We start from the raw sequence: 15,312 nt of genomic DNA, 5'->3' as shown, positions 1-15,312 counted from the left end.
TGAATAGAGCAGTCACCTTTAGAGTCCTGAGGTGGCCTTCCTCCTGTATTATGCCAGGGCAGGCGAATGGATGTCCGCAGGGGGGTGTTGCGTTGTTCATCAAGGTAGCTCAGGTCTTCCAGTTTAGTGGAACTGGTTGCTGTTGACAAACACAGTGTGAAATAAAATAAGTAGATGTTTTGGTGCTTCTCAAGCATAGTTTTCACAATGACTGTTGACCAGAACTCCCTGGAAGAAGTTTTTAAAAAATGAGCGTAAGACGGAGACACACACAAGAGAAAAAATTGTGTTGCACATTTGGCGTCTATGAGAGATGATAAGTGCAGAATAAGCAAGTCAGTCGCTCTGACATCTGTGTGTCGCTGAAGGCAATGTACCAGTTTACTACAGCAGTGAGAGGAACAGTGTCCCTAAGTCAAGACAGAATGGCTTCTTTTTTTCTTCAATTTGAGCTTGCAAATCACACGAAAAAAAGTCTGTGTCATTTTAGTACCACAATTCAAAACACATTATATTTGTAAATCCACACACAATCATTCAGGAAGAGCACCAGCTATGTGGTGCATTAGAGAACACACTCAAAATTACTGTCAATGTATTTTCATGCAAAAGAAAATTAATTATTTTCAATTAAGAATGAGCTTGGTCTGAAAACATAATAAAGATGTGTATTAGTACCACAAGGTCTCTCTTCCAATTCCTGTTCACTGCTCAACAATGCCGTCACCATGGTGATCCATGCTCTCTTGGTCCTGGTGAAGAGCAGTATCAAAGCCTCCTCTCTCTACTTTTTCAGCCCCGGCTGGCAGAGAGTGTCACAAACACTCAACTCTTCTCTTTACTCCCTCTCTGCCCATCACTTGGTCGCTAACTTTCTCTCTGGAATGTCCCATTAATTAAAGCCAGTCTGCTGACAACAGGGGGACTGAGGAAGCGGCCATCATCAATACAACTTTGACTGGTTTGAAAAGAAGACCCTGATGGTTACTTTTACTGCAGCTGATGGTGCTTTCACTATTAACTATAATGGACAAAGTTAGGCTTGACCAAACAAAGTTAAAGATAATGGTAAACACAATCTGGTGTGAGTGAGTGCAGAGCAATACAGCACTGATAGTCCATTCTTTAACTAAACAGCACAGAGTGAGTACTTACATCCAACAGCAGCACCAGGATGGGCAGTGGGAATTCTCAAATCCCTCCCCTTATCCCAAGCATGAAATATCCCTGGGCAGGCAGGCATACAGACAAGTAGGCAGGGTGCAGACCCTTAGCTAAATCTCTGGAGAGTGCTCCCAGTCGATGAGCTCACCGAGGGCACAAAAGCGATTCCTCTGCCCCAGTGCTCCCATGCAGGCACACTGGCAGCATTCAGCTGCAGAGCAGAGGGCTTGGCTGCCCCCTCTCCAGCGCTCAGCCAGTCACAGCATTTGAAGCATTAGGTGCTCGCATAATGAACGCTTTTTAAAAGTCATCATCCCTAGATTTGTTACACAAATGCATAAAGCCCTCTCCATGGGCTGCATCCTGCATGCATTTAGTGCACACACAAAACTAAGTAAGCATAAAGCAGAGATGTGAAATAAATCTAGTCTCCAGTGGCTGATTACAGTCTCTAATGGGAAGCTGCTATAGTATTAAACAATGATCCTGGCTGCAGTGGGATGAGGGATAAGTGAGGGATTGTGAAAAGACGTTACAGAGAGCAGAATTACAAATAAGAACATGAAGGAATGTATCATGATGCCCAGGGAAGCATGGTTGGAGGCAAAGGAGATGTGTGAAAACAGGAGAGAGAGAGAGAGAGAGAGAGAGAGAGAGAGAGAGAACAGACAGAGGATCAACTTCCTGCAGCAAATCACCCCTTGAGCCAAAAACTGACATGCTGCTGACCACAAGTAGAGGGTTTTCTCTTTTTTTTTCATCTCTGATTTCTGAACTCGAAGTGGGGAACCTAAAGCCACAGAGAACTGGTTTTCACACCTTTTAGCCCTGGGGCTCAATGAGCAAAGGCTTAAGGTAAGGCTAACTTTATCTTTTTCAAGTAGCCCAATGCACAAACTCCATAGTTCCTCTCGTAATGCATCCTCAAGCATAACCATTCTTCTTTTTTGGCCACATTTCCAAAATCTTTCAAGGCTAAGAATTCCCACAGGAAGCCTTCCCATCACCCCAATCCCCCTCTTCAATTCCTTTCCCCCCGTCACTCTCCAGGTTCCTTCCAATTCTTGCACAACTTCACTCATTGAAAAAACGTACATTTGATACCTTGAAGTCGGTGCTTGCCGTTACTTTGAAGCTGCACCAATGTGTCAAGACTGTATTCTGATGAAAATGGGATTCTTTTTCCTCAGGCGGGACAAGCCTTTGAATCCTTCAGCACTGTGTTTCCCATGACCGATCAGAGAGTAAGGCTGATTTCCTTTGCTCCAACTACTGCCCCCCTTATCTCCCTGACTTGACTCTGCTCTTCTCTATATGAATACAATTACAGCTCCCATCACCTTCCTCACCTTATTGCCTTTCCTTTAGGTTGGTGTCATTCTTTGTAACCATTGTGAGACATTGTAGGAAGCAAATTCTTTCTTTACTCTTTGTGCAACTCTTTGAGTACAGTAACTCACCTTATAATTAACATATTACACATGGTATGTGGGCAAAAATTTGATGCAAAACAAGGTTTAAAAAAAGTTTCTTGGCATCAATTCATTTTATTTCAACGTTCTCGTTTTCTTTCAGCCTTATGACTTCAAGTTTATCATATTATCCTTCTGAGAGAAACATGGCCAGACTGCCTCTATAAACTTTGATGATTGAGAGATTTCTGACTGGACCTGAGCAGCGGTCCAATCAACCAACAGGCCAACATAACTGTCTGTAGTCAGGTTGCAAAACTGGTCAATAACCATATACATCATGACATAACTTAAGCCTACACTGCACAATTTCAAACATAGGCCAGGCCACACAGAGCTGCCAAAAATCTGCAAAGTTCTATAACTAGGTAGGAAAGAGACTTTGGACATCAACATTCATGCAGTCATAAGGGTTGTTTTTTTTGTAGTTCTTTGACAACCCTTACATAATGCTCAATGATGGAGTGCTGTAAATCAAATATTGCCAGATGGCTCGATGGTGGCTGAGAGTAGTTACGCACACGCTGTCCTTTTGAGATTCCGCATTTGGCAAATTGTGATCTGTCGATGGAGTGCAACTGGGAGGAATATTAAATGGTTCTTCATGACCCAAACAGGATTGATCTCTGCAATGGTTTTTACTTAGCTCCAGCTGTGACATCGAGGCACTGACAAGTCTCTGAGAGCAGACTTTTTAAATGATGTCACTGTGACCTTTTTCACAGCTGGAGGATGAATCACTTACGTTTTCTTTTCTGCTTTCTTTTTAATCGATTACTAAAAATGTGTACATAAAGCTGAAGGCAAAAAATAAATCTATGAATCTATGACCACCTGAAGAGATCACAAAACAGTGACAAAAAATAGACTGACATGGTATAAAGATAACAGCAGACACTTTTGTCTAAAAACAGCTAGAGAAGAGATGAGCTTACAGCATATCAGATAAAACTACGACATCATTCGATTCAGTCCTCGCACTAGAAAGACAACAGAATATCAAATTTAATAAGCCAAACCTCATTTCATGCTACAGTACTGTTGCAGTTTGAAATATATTGTTTTAATTTCACTGTCTGACCTTTGCAAACATCATTGAGTAACAGATTGGAATCAAATGGAGCAGGTGGAGATGATTTCATGTCCTCCTAATAAAACACAGATGTCACTGATCTCCAAGGTTATGATGGAAGAACAACACACCCTTGAGGACTCTCATTGATATTTTTATATGTCTGGGTCAACGCACTGTTGAGTATACGATCCTAGATCTATTTTCATTGGGGAAATTATCACAGAGTATTAGTTTTACCCGAGCAAATGAGGACTTTTCATTGGAACACATTTATTTGGGTCCTGTACCTCAACACAACCAAGACCACTATGCTGTGTTGAATCGAAAAAACACCTCAGCTGTACTGTGGCACAGATCCTGAGCCACATTGACCCCAACTCAATCTCTCTGTCTGAGAAACCCAACCACAAGCAGCTCAAGCTAAAGTTTCAAAACCATGGAATTCCAGTGGCCAGAACTAATATGGCCCTTTGACTCTGTAAGCCTTTTTAAAAAGCTTTGCACGAATGACTCAAAAATAGAATTCTTATTACTTTAGTGTAATGAAGTGAGGCAGGGAAGGGTGGTAAAGACGTGTGAAGAGAAATACTGCCACCCATTTTCAAAACGCACAGTGTTTTTAGATACATGGTCATTCATGGGTGCTGAGACATCTGTCAATTAAAAGTGTCACTTGCGGGGCACTGGTGGCACAGTGGTTTGTGCGCACGTCCCATGTATGGAAGCTGTAGTCTTCCAAGCAGGCGGCCCAGGTTCAAATCCGACCTGTGGCTCCTTTCCCGCATGTCGTTCCCCACTCTCTCTCTCCCCCCCATTTTCTGACTCTATCCACTGTCCTATCTTTCAAATAAAGGCACAAAAAGCCCAAAAATAAACCTTTAAAAAAGCAACAAACTATGTAGGTGCCTAAAGCTTTTATACTTTTATACCGTCAGAACAAAATCATCAGCGTTTAAAAATGATATTTATGTATTACATTTTAAATTGTATAACCCTTTTGAAGGTTATACAACTTAAGCTGAAAGGTACTGCACAAACAGGATTTGGTAAGTGGAAAAAATGATCCAGCAAGGTTAAAATCTTTGCAATGAGGACATACTTTTTTCATAAAGGAAACATAAAAAGGCCCAGCTAAGAAAGAAAAGTACATTGTTGACTAATCCCACACAACCCTTACATGTGGTCAGCTGTGACCTTTACAGCAAGGTATACTTTGAAATTAGGGGATGATAAATTACAGTGTTGCCTTTGGAGCTGCACATGCGACAACTTTTTAATGCTGCCTCACCAGTTAGAAAATATATTCTTTGAGTTATGGTGGACGAGACACTAGACAGTTCCTGACAAATACGACTAATGATGCAATTACAAACTGCTCCTAAAGAGACATCCACTCTGTCGGTGGTGACAGGTTCTGCTAGCCAATGTTTGTGCAAATTGCTACAGCACATGCAACTCCAGAGCTGCTTGAGTTCATGAGCAGCCCAGGGATAGAATGAGTATGTGTTCAACATGGCAGTTCAAATGACAGTACTAGGTAATACAAACACGTTCCTTCAACACTTACATTCTAAAAGTCCAGCTATACAGCCTGTGATTGGCATGAGACAGATGGACAAAATCCACTTCGCCTCAAACTCTCTGAAAGTTTATATGTATATCCTAACTGTATGTTGTAGTTACCTCAATTTTAGACCGTGGTTCAACAACAAAACAGAAAGGTTTGATCATTTGTTGCTGTTATTGGAAAATATTTCTCAATGAAAAGAATCAACCCCTCCATTTACCACCATATATAACAGTCAAGGTGTCAACAGGTTGAGCTAGGTTACCTACACTTTTCTTTTCTTTGGGGCCTTAATGTGTCTCCAGGCCAGGCAGAATGAGTAAATTATTCCAGAATTTTCTGATACCACCAGAAGGTCTTCACCTTTGTGAATGCCATGTGGAAACTTACAGAGATGCCTAATGAATCATTCTGGTCATGATCCTTGCAGGACACCATGTCCAAGAGTGCTACACTTGTCCTAAGGGTGCACCCAGACATTTTGGAAACATTATGGTTGCTTTCTCTTCCATACCCACAGATAGTAATCAGAATGTAGATCAACTCAGAGAAAGCTTGGCCTTCATAACTACCTCGTCACTGCAACAGTCCAGTACTAGATCTGGCTATAGGCTTACTCCACATAAATCTGCCTGAGGAATTTATCCTCCATCTTACTCTCACCTGTCAACAGCACCAAACTCATTTGGAGCAGAAGAGGCTCCCAACCCAACGGGAGTGATCCACCATTTTCAAACAGAGGGACATTTCTCAGACCTGGAGGTGCTGACTCTTATCCACAGAGCATAGGGTAAAAGATATTTACTCACACCAAATGATGACAACATACCAACTCTATCTTACATTGAGATATGTCATGATGGCCTGCAGCACCACATCAATCATTAAGTGGCTTGGTAGCAGTGTGCCAGAAATAGTGATTCAACAAAAAATGTGTTGGGAGAATATCTTGTAATGGAATAACCGCTGGAGCTGATATTTGCAGTATTTTGGATCAAAGAAAATCAGGATGTTGTATTTTTTTTTTAGGTTAGATGTTTATGTCCTATGTCAATGAATAATGTAAATCAGTTTCAGCAGACAATTTGTTATTTAATGTGCTGAGAGCCAAGGAACAGAGAATAGTCAGTGAGCTTCTGGCACATAAAGTGAATTCACTAATGATGAATGCAATTTTGTTTGTTTTGTACAACGGGAACTCTTCCATCTAGTTCCTTCCTGCTTCAGTAATTGCTTCTCCAGAATCATTATTTCTAATTGAATATAATTTCCTTGAGCATGAACTGAGAAGAAGCAGTCTCCCTTGCACAAAGTGACATTGCCACAGATTGGTGGGGGACCATAAATGAAGCTGTCTCACCATGTCCTTGATGTCCTCTCCAAGGGCTCTGCCACCCAGCGTAAAAATCTGAGGTGTGAATTCTGCAAGTCCCTAGAGGGCAACACTGCATAACTATGACATCAGCCCATAAACTCTTGGAGTGCTCAGGGAGATCACGCTGGTGCCTACACGCAAACCAACACACATAAACAGTCAAACATTCCCTGGTCTGTTTGCTTTATGAGCCAGAGTGTGTCTGTGCTGCTCAAGTTTATGTTAGCGGTAAAATAATGGTGAGATCTTAAATAGAATGGAATCATGGAACAGTCGCACGGCCACTGAACAAGCATAATCAGCTCAATGCCATGTACCACTTCATGTTTATACCGAGGGCACATGTTCCACTGTGGGATGGAGACACAAAATTGAGCAACAGCTCAATTGTACCGTGTGTGAAACCCATACATAAGCTATGACAAGAATATTATAATGGAGAACAGGAACTACTCATGTTTTATTTGTTCTGCTTCTATTCTGCTTTAACTACTTCAACAAACTCTTTAAGCAACGCTTAAGGCCATTGCACACTAAGTCCGTGTTTTTCATCCAAAAAAGAAATACGATCTCATGTTGTTTCAATCATGTTTTGTTTCGGAACAGCTTCAGTTTTATTTGTTTTTTCGCATCCATCCCCGTTTGTGTGTGCGTTTGTCTGTAGTGTCCCATCTCATACATACATCCAGTCGCTGATCAGGATCAGTTGCTTCGTGGAAATTAGTGGTGTTCTTTTTAATGTGTAGGTTCAAGTATAGAGAGCACAGCAGTGTATCAAACTGGACCACTGAAATCCTGAAATACACCTGGAAGCCATAGAGATAATTCTGCAGCTCCTTTTCAACAAGACAAAACTCTCCTTTATTCACAGGTGAAACTCTCCTCGCCCTTGTCTTGTTGTCATGTGGAAGGACCTTGTTGGTTTTTTGTTTTTTTTAAGGAGTGAAAGAACCACAAAATCAACTTCACTGCTTGATCACTCTGCGTGATGAGTACAAGAAACTTTGTCTTAAACTGGGTATTTTTGCAATGAATAGAAAAAAAGAACACATTGGACTCAGTGTGCAAGGTGTCTGTGCGTAAGAATTTATTTTCAAATGACGGATCCAAAAAACGCATTTGAAAAAAACGGACTCAGTGTGCAAAGGTCTTCAGTGAACACTGGAAGGACATATTTGCAAAACAGAATATGCTAAGTACCGGTACCTTCAGCAGATAGGTGGGCGACTTGTTGGCATGGTAGGATCAAGGCAAACCTATCACACTTTACATTACACAGTTCGCAGGTGTTTTATGTCCAAGGCCTTTTACAGTAAGTGTTTTGGACCAAGGAGGACCACAAGCTGTATGTCATCAAAGAGAGAAAAAGTCTGAGTGTGACAGGAGTAAATAGTTACTGTATTTCATCATGGTCAAACCCAAGGGAGACGCTTTTTTGCAGGAGCAAAGCAATTCAACATCAGAACATTTACACCTGTGGCAAACGAGTGAAATAGGTAACCCTCTCCTTTTATCTTGTCAGGTTACCCAGCAGTATAAACAACAGACGTCATCTTCCAGCTAGAAACTAGTATTCACATGTTAAGAGATTTGCTATTCTCTTTGATCTACGTCTGGATTCTGGTGTTGTGTTTTGTGTATCAGTATGATTTTTTTTACTCATCTTTATCTTTTCTATTGATCAGACCAGAGTACAATTATAATTGTATGATTCTTCTTCCCCCGTTCTGCTGAACCTACCCCCTGCCTTTTAAATGTCTTGTGATTTTGCATCAACAATAGAATTGTTTGCTTTTACAATGCAGTGTGACATACTGTATAGTATCTGTTATACACAGTGTGTTACCTTCACCAAGATCCCCTCGACTTAGAGAGTGCTTTTCCATTTTTCGACCTTTTCCATATTCCTCACACTCAAGTCTGCCACTCTTAACTCGTGTCCTTTATTTTTATATTGCTGTTATTTCTAGCATCTTGTCAAACTAAAAGCAAACAGCTTGCTGTTTATCTTACCCTGGGGTACCAAGAAAGAAAAACAGCATGTGGTTGTAGACAAAATTTCTGGTGATTTTACCATTTACTAACATATTCAATCCAACAACTGTCCTTAGTGAATCATATCCCAAGGTATATCCCAACTTCAAGTATAAAATGAATAACTCTAAAGGTCTAGTTCAACAATGTATTTCAGTGAGGGCTATGTATTTGTACGAACTTGCATCAAAATCATCTCGAAAAATCTTAGAAGAAGAATTACAACTTTTTTGTTCCTAACAACAACAGGGCGAAGGTCAAAACCAGCAATGGTAAAAACAGAGGGGGACAGTGTTAGGGAGATCTGGGAATGGAAGGGGGGGGGGGGGGAGAGAAGGGGAAGAGGAGGTAGCGAGGGGTATCAACAACTGTGACAGCTGTGTGGATATGGCGAGCTGAGCCATAACAGGGAGGCTCCAGGGCAGGAATGCAGAACAGATCAGCCAGACAGTGGCTTGCGCCTGGGTCTAACACTGGGGCAGGACCGAGGCACAACACACAACAGCTGCTTAATCCCAAACTTCTGCCTTTAGCCCCGCTCCTCATTGAAACATGGCTTCTAAAAAAAAAACACTAACTTCTTATTCTCTCTACATCCACACATGTTTTTTTCCCTGTCTGTGTCTGTCACTTGCTTGGAACTTCAAATGACACAACACTTGTCAGCCTCAGGTGCAGCACTTATCAAAGTGTTTCAATCTTGATCTGACTGACAATGTAATGCAGTGAGACAGCCAAGCACAAAGTCAGTTTTTCTGTAAGCGTAACAAACGGTTACTAAGCTACAAGACGTAATAAAACATTTCATGTAACGCTGAATGTATGCTGAGGAAAAGTAAACAGAAATCTTTCTTTTCCAGACAGGCACAGAAGAAATCCAGATGTCAAGAGCTGGAAGTCAAAGGGCTCTTACCTGCTACAGAGTTTGGCCTCGGCATCATGAGGGAAGAAGAAGTCTGTGGTGGGTACGGAATGAGTCCCTCAGGTGAATGACTTGGGGGCTGTGGTGCTCCTTCTGATATGTTGGTCTGCTGATGCAGCTGGTCTGTCCTGGACGGTGTATTGGCTGGTGTTGCTGTGGCGCTGTTGGAGTCTTCTTCAGCCACAGGAGAGCAGGTGTCAACCCGCACACTCTGTGCAAGGCCATGGCGCCCACTGCCTCTCAGGCTGCCATCCTTACTCCACTCCAGACTGGAGCCGCTTCGGTCATCGTTCTCCGAAGAACTAGTGATGGTGGCTAAGAGGAGATGGAAACACAGAGGGGATTAGAGCAAGCGAGGGAGGTAAGATGAGGGTAAGTGGCGATACATTTGAGTGTAAGATCCTTTGTGGGCTGTGAACATTTATCTGTCCTCATCTCTGCTGAGATACTGAGCTGTAATGGAACTTCTAAATTTGAATAACTCCCTGCTTTTCCTCAGTGCCCTTATCAACATTGTTCACCACCTGAATTTTTAAGACAGGATTGCATGGATTTGTAAAAAATAATTTTCAGAGCCCAGATTCTTCGATTGTTTTTAGCTTTTTTCAAGTGATCATCAGTGGAAGAATCCAATATCATATATTGTTTAAAGGAACAGCTGTACTGTGAAACAAAATTCACTCACAAAAATAAATCGAATATAAGAGTAGAGTGAAAGCTTGTGTTGAAAGCTGCATATGCAGATTTGCTATCAAACAGGTGTTTTCCAAAAATGACAACAAATCCTTTAATCCTCCCTCAGGCTTACACAGCCATTGAATATGAAGCTAAAAGTTGAGTGGGGGGCAAAAGATACATATTGACAGGCAGCTGGACACAGAAACGTCAGTTCAAGTCAGACAAATGAAACTGACTGGCCAGCTGGCTGTGTTTGCATCACATATGCCTAATCTTGATTTCATAATGCTGCAGCACGTTACATCATCAGAAACACTAATAGATCATATTCTTTGACTAAATTAAAATGAGGACGAAAATGACATTTGCTTTATCATTTTCAAAAAATGCCCCACTAAATCTGTATCATAATTCAAATGAAAAAGCTAATTTTAAAATGAAAATACAGTAACAGAAACATGTTTTAATTTTCAGATTATAGGTGCATTATTTGACCTATATTTAAAATGAATATTCAGTCATCCAGTTTGCATTATACTTCTACTCTCTGTGTATGCATATTGTATGACATCATTCAAATGAAAACTAAAAGGTCTTTGGCTTTTCGTTTTCAAACTTCCCGTGCTAAAAAGTGATCATAATTCAAACTCGAAAACGAATTGGCAAAGTGGACGATGCAGGAAAGTGACGTCAGACTCCAGCTCCCAGGCAGGCAAGCGTAATATTTACAGTCTATGAGGCGAGCGGGCAGAACGCGCAGTACGATGGGTGGCGAGGTGAATCTTTAATGCTGTTACAAGCTCCAAACTAGTTGTTGCCCTGATTTTGATTCAATTTTGGCGTTTTAGTTGATTATTCTTTTAATAACTACAAAACAATCTCTGAAAAGGAGAGAGAGCTCATACAGTCGGTCGAGAGGGAGAGTGTGTGCCATTACGCACAGAGGATGAGAGACACTTTGTGTACAGAGCTGGAGAGATTATTTGAAACAGAAAATTCAATCGATAATCTTTTTTAATGTAATTAAGTTAAGCAGAGAAGAGAGTGATCTATAATCTATCAATAAACCGGTCTTAGGACACGTCTGTGTGAATTTCACAGCGTGCAGATGCTGAGTGACTATCACGGTCAGAGATAGTGGGCATGGTGTCACACGTGAGACTTTGTCAGCTCGGGTTATAAAGCTGCTGCGTCATGCTCGCTGAAAGTTCAGTGTGCGCTGAAAAAAACACTCCGATCACCACCTGTATCACAGTGTGAACTAAAGTCTGCCCTAGTGTTAAAGATTCACCCCGCCACCCATCGTACTGCGCGTTCTGCCCGCTCGCCTCATAGACTGTAAATATTACGTTCGCCTGCCTGGGAGCTGGAGTCTGACGTCACTTTCCTGCGCCGTCCACTTTGCCAATTCGTTTTCGAGTTTGAATTATGATCACTTTTTAGCACGGCAAGTTTGAAAACAAAAAGCCAAAGACCTTTTCGTTTTCATTTGAATGATGTCATACAATATGCATACATAGAGAGTAAAAGTATAATGCAAACTGGATGACTGAATATTCATTTTAAATATAGGTCAAATAATGCACCTATAATCTGAAAATTAAAACATGTTTCTGTTACTGTATTTTCATTTTAAAATGAGCTTTTTCATTTGAATTATGATACAGATTTAGCGGGGCATTTTTTGAAAATGATAAAGCAAATGTCATTTTCTTCATTTTAATTTAGTCAAAGAATGTGCATTTTTAAAGTTGAAAACTAAAATTAAAATTAGATAAATTAATCATCATTTTATTTTTGAGTCAAATAATACACCCATATTCTGAAAGTTAAAAAGAATTTCTGTTAATGCATTTGAATTTTCAAATTAGCTTAATCATTTGAATTCTGATCACTAATCGCTTCCATAACCATGCCATACAAAAAGAGGTAATGGACATTGCTAAAAGGGTTTTATACCCGGGTCTAAAGAAAACTCCTCTCAAGCTCTTTTGAAAATATTAAGACATTGCGAAATCTCCACAATTCCACCAAGGAGCTTTTAATGTAATACTAAGCCAAATTAATGTGCTTTTGAAATCAGAGTCCAACTCAGACTTCAAAGAGCTAAGACATTAATCACAGGCTGGAATCTAACTTATGGACACAACCAAGCTTTGTTGTTTCCATTCCTGCACAGGAATGGGTGCTGCTGGATGGGATTTTTTAGACCAACTTCCCACTTAGCCATTTTCCTTGAGCAGAGGACCTTTACAATGAGATAGTCTACAACACATGTACACATGTACATCATCATGGGTGGCAAATACTACATCAAGCTTCTATAAATTATTTAGCAGATAGCTATGCAATTGCCCTGGGGGAACAGAATGACTGACTCGTCAGATATCAAACCTAGTGTTATGTGTATGGCTTTGGCAAGCCTTGCTTTTTATTGCAAAAATCATGTGAATCAGGCCCTCAAATAGGCAAAATGTGTGATATCATAGTTAGGAAGAGAACATGGTTAAATCTCATTCCAGCAGATAACTCTTTGCGCAACATCTTTCAATGCTTTCAGAAATGATTTAAGTTCAACCAAGGATAGCTGCAGAATCATATGGTTACAATTTGGCATTGAATCATCACCACAAATTCGAAAGCCATTTTCAGAGTGAATCTTTTACATTTGTATGGCCACTGCTAGCTTTGCGAGCAGAAACAGCAGATGGATTAATATATCAATAGTCTATGTCACATTCCTGTCAGCTTATATAAATCCCCAGATGTCTTACAGCGCTATTACAAGAGATATAATACAACCTCCTCTGTGGCAACTGTCACCTCAATGATCTCTCATACTGAAACAGCTCTATGCAAAGCCAATAACTGACACATGGTGGTGGATATATACAGCATAGACACAAATGCTATTCAGTCCAACAGAAAATCCCAACTGAAATAAATTGGGTTTAACAAAAGGATGAATGAGTGACGTCACACAAGAGAGTCTCTGCTAAATCACAAAGTGCACATGAGGTAAGAATTCTCAGGTAGAATAGTAGAGGTGGAAGCATTGCCCTACAGAGCCTCTATAGGTCAAAAACTCAACTAAGTTAGCTCAACATACTTGTTGCTACTTGACAACCATTAAGGACCTGGTTATTTCTCACCTATGATCCCACTGTCTTTGCTCTCAAGTGTGGAGCTGGGGCTAGTGATGGTCCCACAGGGGCTGGAGCGGCTGAGAGGGGGCCTGCTGGTCGTGCCGTTGAGTGTGGAACATGGGCTGTCGGTGCAGGGAGACGCTGTGCTGCTGGTCAGCGTAGAGCAGGGGCTGATACCCTGGCTAGTCACAGAGCACTAGGGAAAAGGAGATTGAAAAAACCATTAAGGTACAACAAATATAAGCTCTATCAATCAAAAATGTCAATGAAGTATGAAGTCAACCCGATATAAACTGTCAGCTGGCAACATGCTCACATTTTTTCGGCATGAGCAGCAACAACTACAACAAATAATTTTCAAACCTTATTTGGAAGGAGAATTGAGAAAACTAGAGAGAATGATTAGATTTGCATATTTGACCTGGATCAAGTGAAAGCATTGCGAAACTTTCTTTCACAAATAAACAGGCCTTTCACGTGTGAGCATGACACACAAGCTGAAGGGCATAGGCGCTGCAAAAGAAGCAAGGCTTGAAAATTACACACTGGTGTGTCTAGAAGACCCAAAATAAGCCTACAGAAATGTCACAAGGGAAGAAGTCTCTACTTTGTTGTGACACAATGGATACCTTTCTCATGCCATCAAGCCTGTCTGACAACCATACAGCAGCTGAATCTTTGACCTAACTGACAACCGTAGAAAACCAAATTAAAGCTGGTTCTTCCTGTTTCCCATCTTCCCTAAACTGTATTCTGATTTCACATGATACACTGTAGCTCAAAAAGTCTATCTTTGTCCTAATGTAAGAAGAGCCACAGCCTTCAAACAGTTCCATACCAAAGAGACTTACTCAGTAAGTTTTAAAGCCATTCATTATGTTCTATTTACATTGTCCATGATTTCAATAAACTTAACTTCACTCATGTTTTAGCAGACAAGGTGCTTTATTTATAGAAATAAGTTACCAAACAAAAATGTCTATAATTTAGATACATGACGTTCTATAATCCAGTCTCTTTTGATGTTTGGTCAAATAAGAGGAATGCTAGGGGTGCCGGTAGCCTAATGCGGGCGCCCCATGTACGAAGGCTATGGTCCTCCAAGCGGGCAGCCTGGGTTTGAATCCAACCTGTGTCTCCTTTCCAGCATTTCATTCCCCATTCTCTCTCTCTCCCCTATTCCTGACTCTATCCACTGTCCTATCTCTAAATAAAGGCATAAAAAGCCCAATAATAACCCTTTAAAAAACAAGAGGAATACTTGAATATTTTATGAATCTCTACCTGTTTTCACATACAATACTCAATAATTAAAAAACACAATTACAAGTCGAGGTTAAACTAAACCAACCTTCATCCTTAAAACACCAACAACCCATCACCTCACTACTTCTAAAACCAGAGGGACTTTCACACACGAGTTTCCCCACAAAGCAGTGTATTGCCTCAAACAATTCTAATAAAAATCACAGAGATCACACCACAAATACTTCTAACAATATAGCTAAACTCAAAAATGGCGCTTCACTGAAATATTTATCATTCTTAACCCTAACAGCTACAGTACTCACACATAAATGAGCTTGTTAGAAGTCTTGTGGAAACTGAATTTGCAAAAAGTGCTGCTGTTTAAAGGTTTGTAGGTTTGTTGAGTGGAATACTGGAAGAATATAAACAGCCCAACAGGAAGGATGCTGCATTGCTTGAGGCATTATTAAAAACTTGTGGAATGCTAATTTTAGCAAAACAACATTTCCTATGTGTAAGTTTTTTTGCAACAGCATGCCAGTAGTTTTTACCTAAGGCTGCAGCCTTGAGCTTATGCCACCTAACAAGTTACAAGAAGAGCCAAAAGGCTTACTGACATTAAATAATTTAC

The 15,312-nt window shown here is 40.6% G+C and overlaps 1 protein-coding gene across 2 annotated transcripts in view; it reads right to left on the bottom strand.

Moving 5' to 3' along the window:
• The window catches only part of tanc1b (tetratricopeptide repeat, ankyrin repeat and coiled-coil containing 1b), a 99,611-nt gene that overhangs the window by 27,367 nt on the left and 56,932 nt on the right, over positions 1–15,312 (bottom strand). For both annotated transcript variants that reach the window (XM_061054350.1, XM_061054351.1), the window contains exons 6-8: positions 13,440–13,629; positions 9,601–9,924; positions 17–139 (exon numbers count right to left, since the gene is read on the bottom strand). In XM_061054350.1, the coding sequence (XP_060910333.1) occupies positions 17–139; positions 9,601–9,924; positions 13,440–13,629 (637 nt within the window). The remainder of the gene's footprint in view (positions 1–16; positions 140–9,600; positions 9,925–13,439; positions 13,630–15,312) is intronic.

The sequence above is a fragment of the Labrus mixtus genome, chromosome 13 (assembly GCF_963584025.1).
Source record: "Labrus mixtus chromosome 13, fLabMix1.1, whole genome shotgun sequence".
Classification (NCBI taxonomy): domain Eukaryota; kingdom Metazoa; phylum Chordata; class Actinopteri; order Labriformes; family Labridae; genus Labrus; species Labrus mixtus.
Note: the sequence above shows the minus strand (reverse complement) of the source record. Positions and strands in the feature narration are given on the sequence as shown.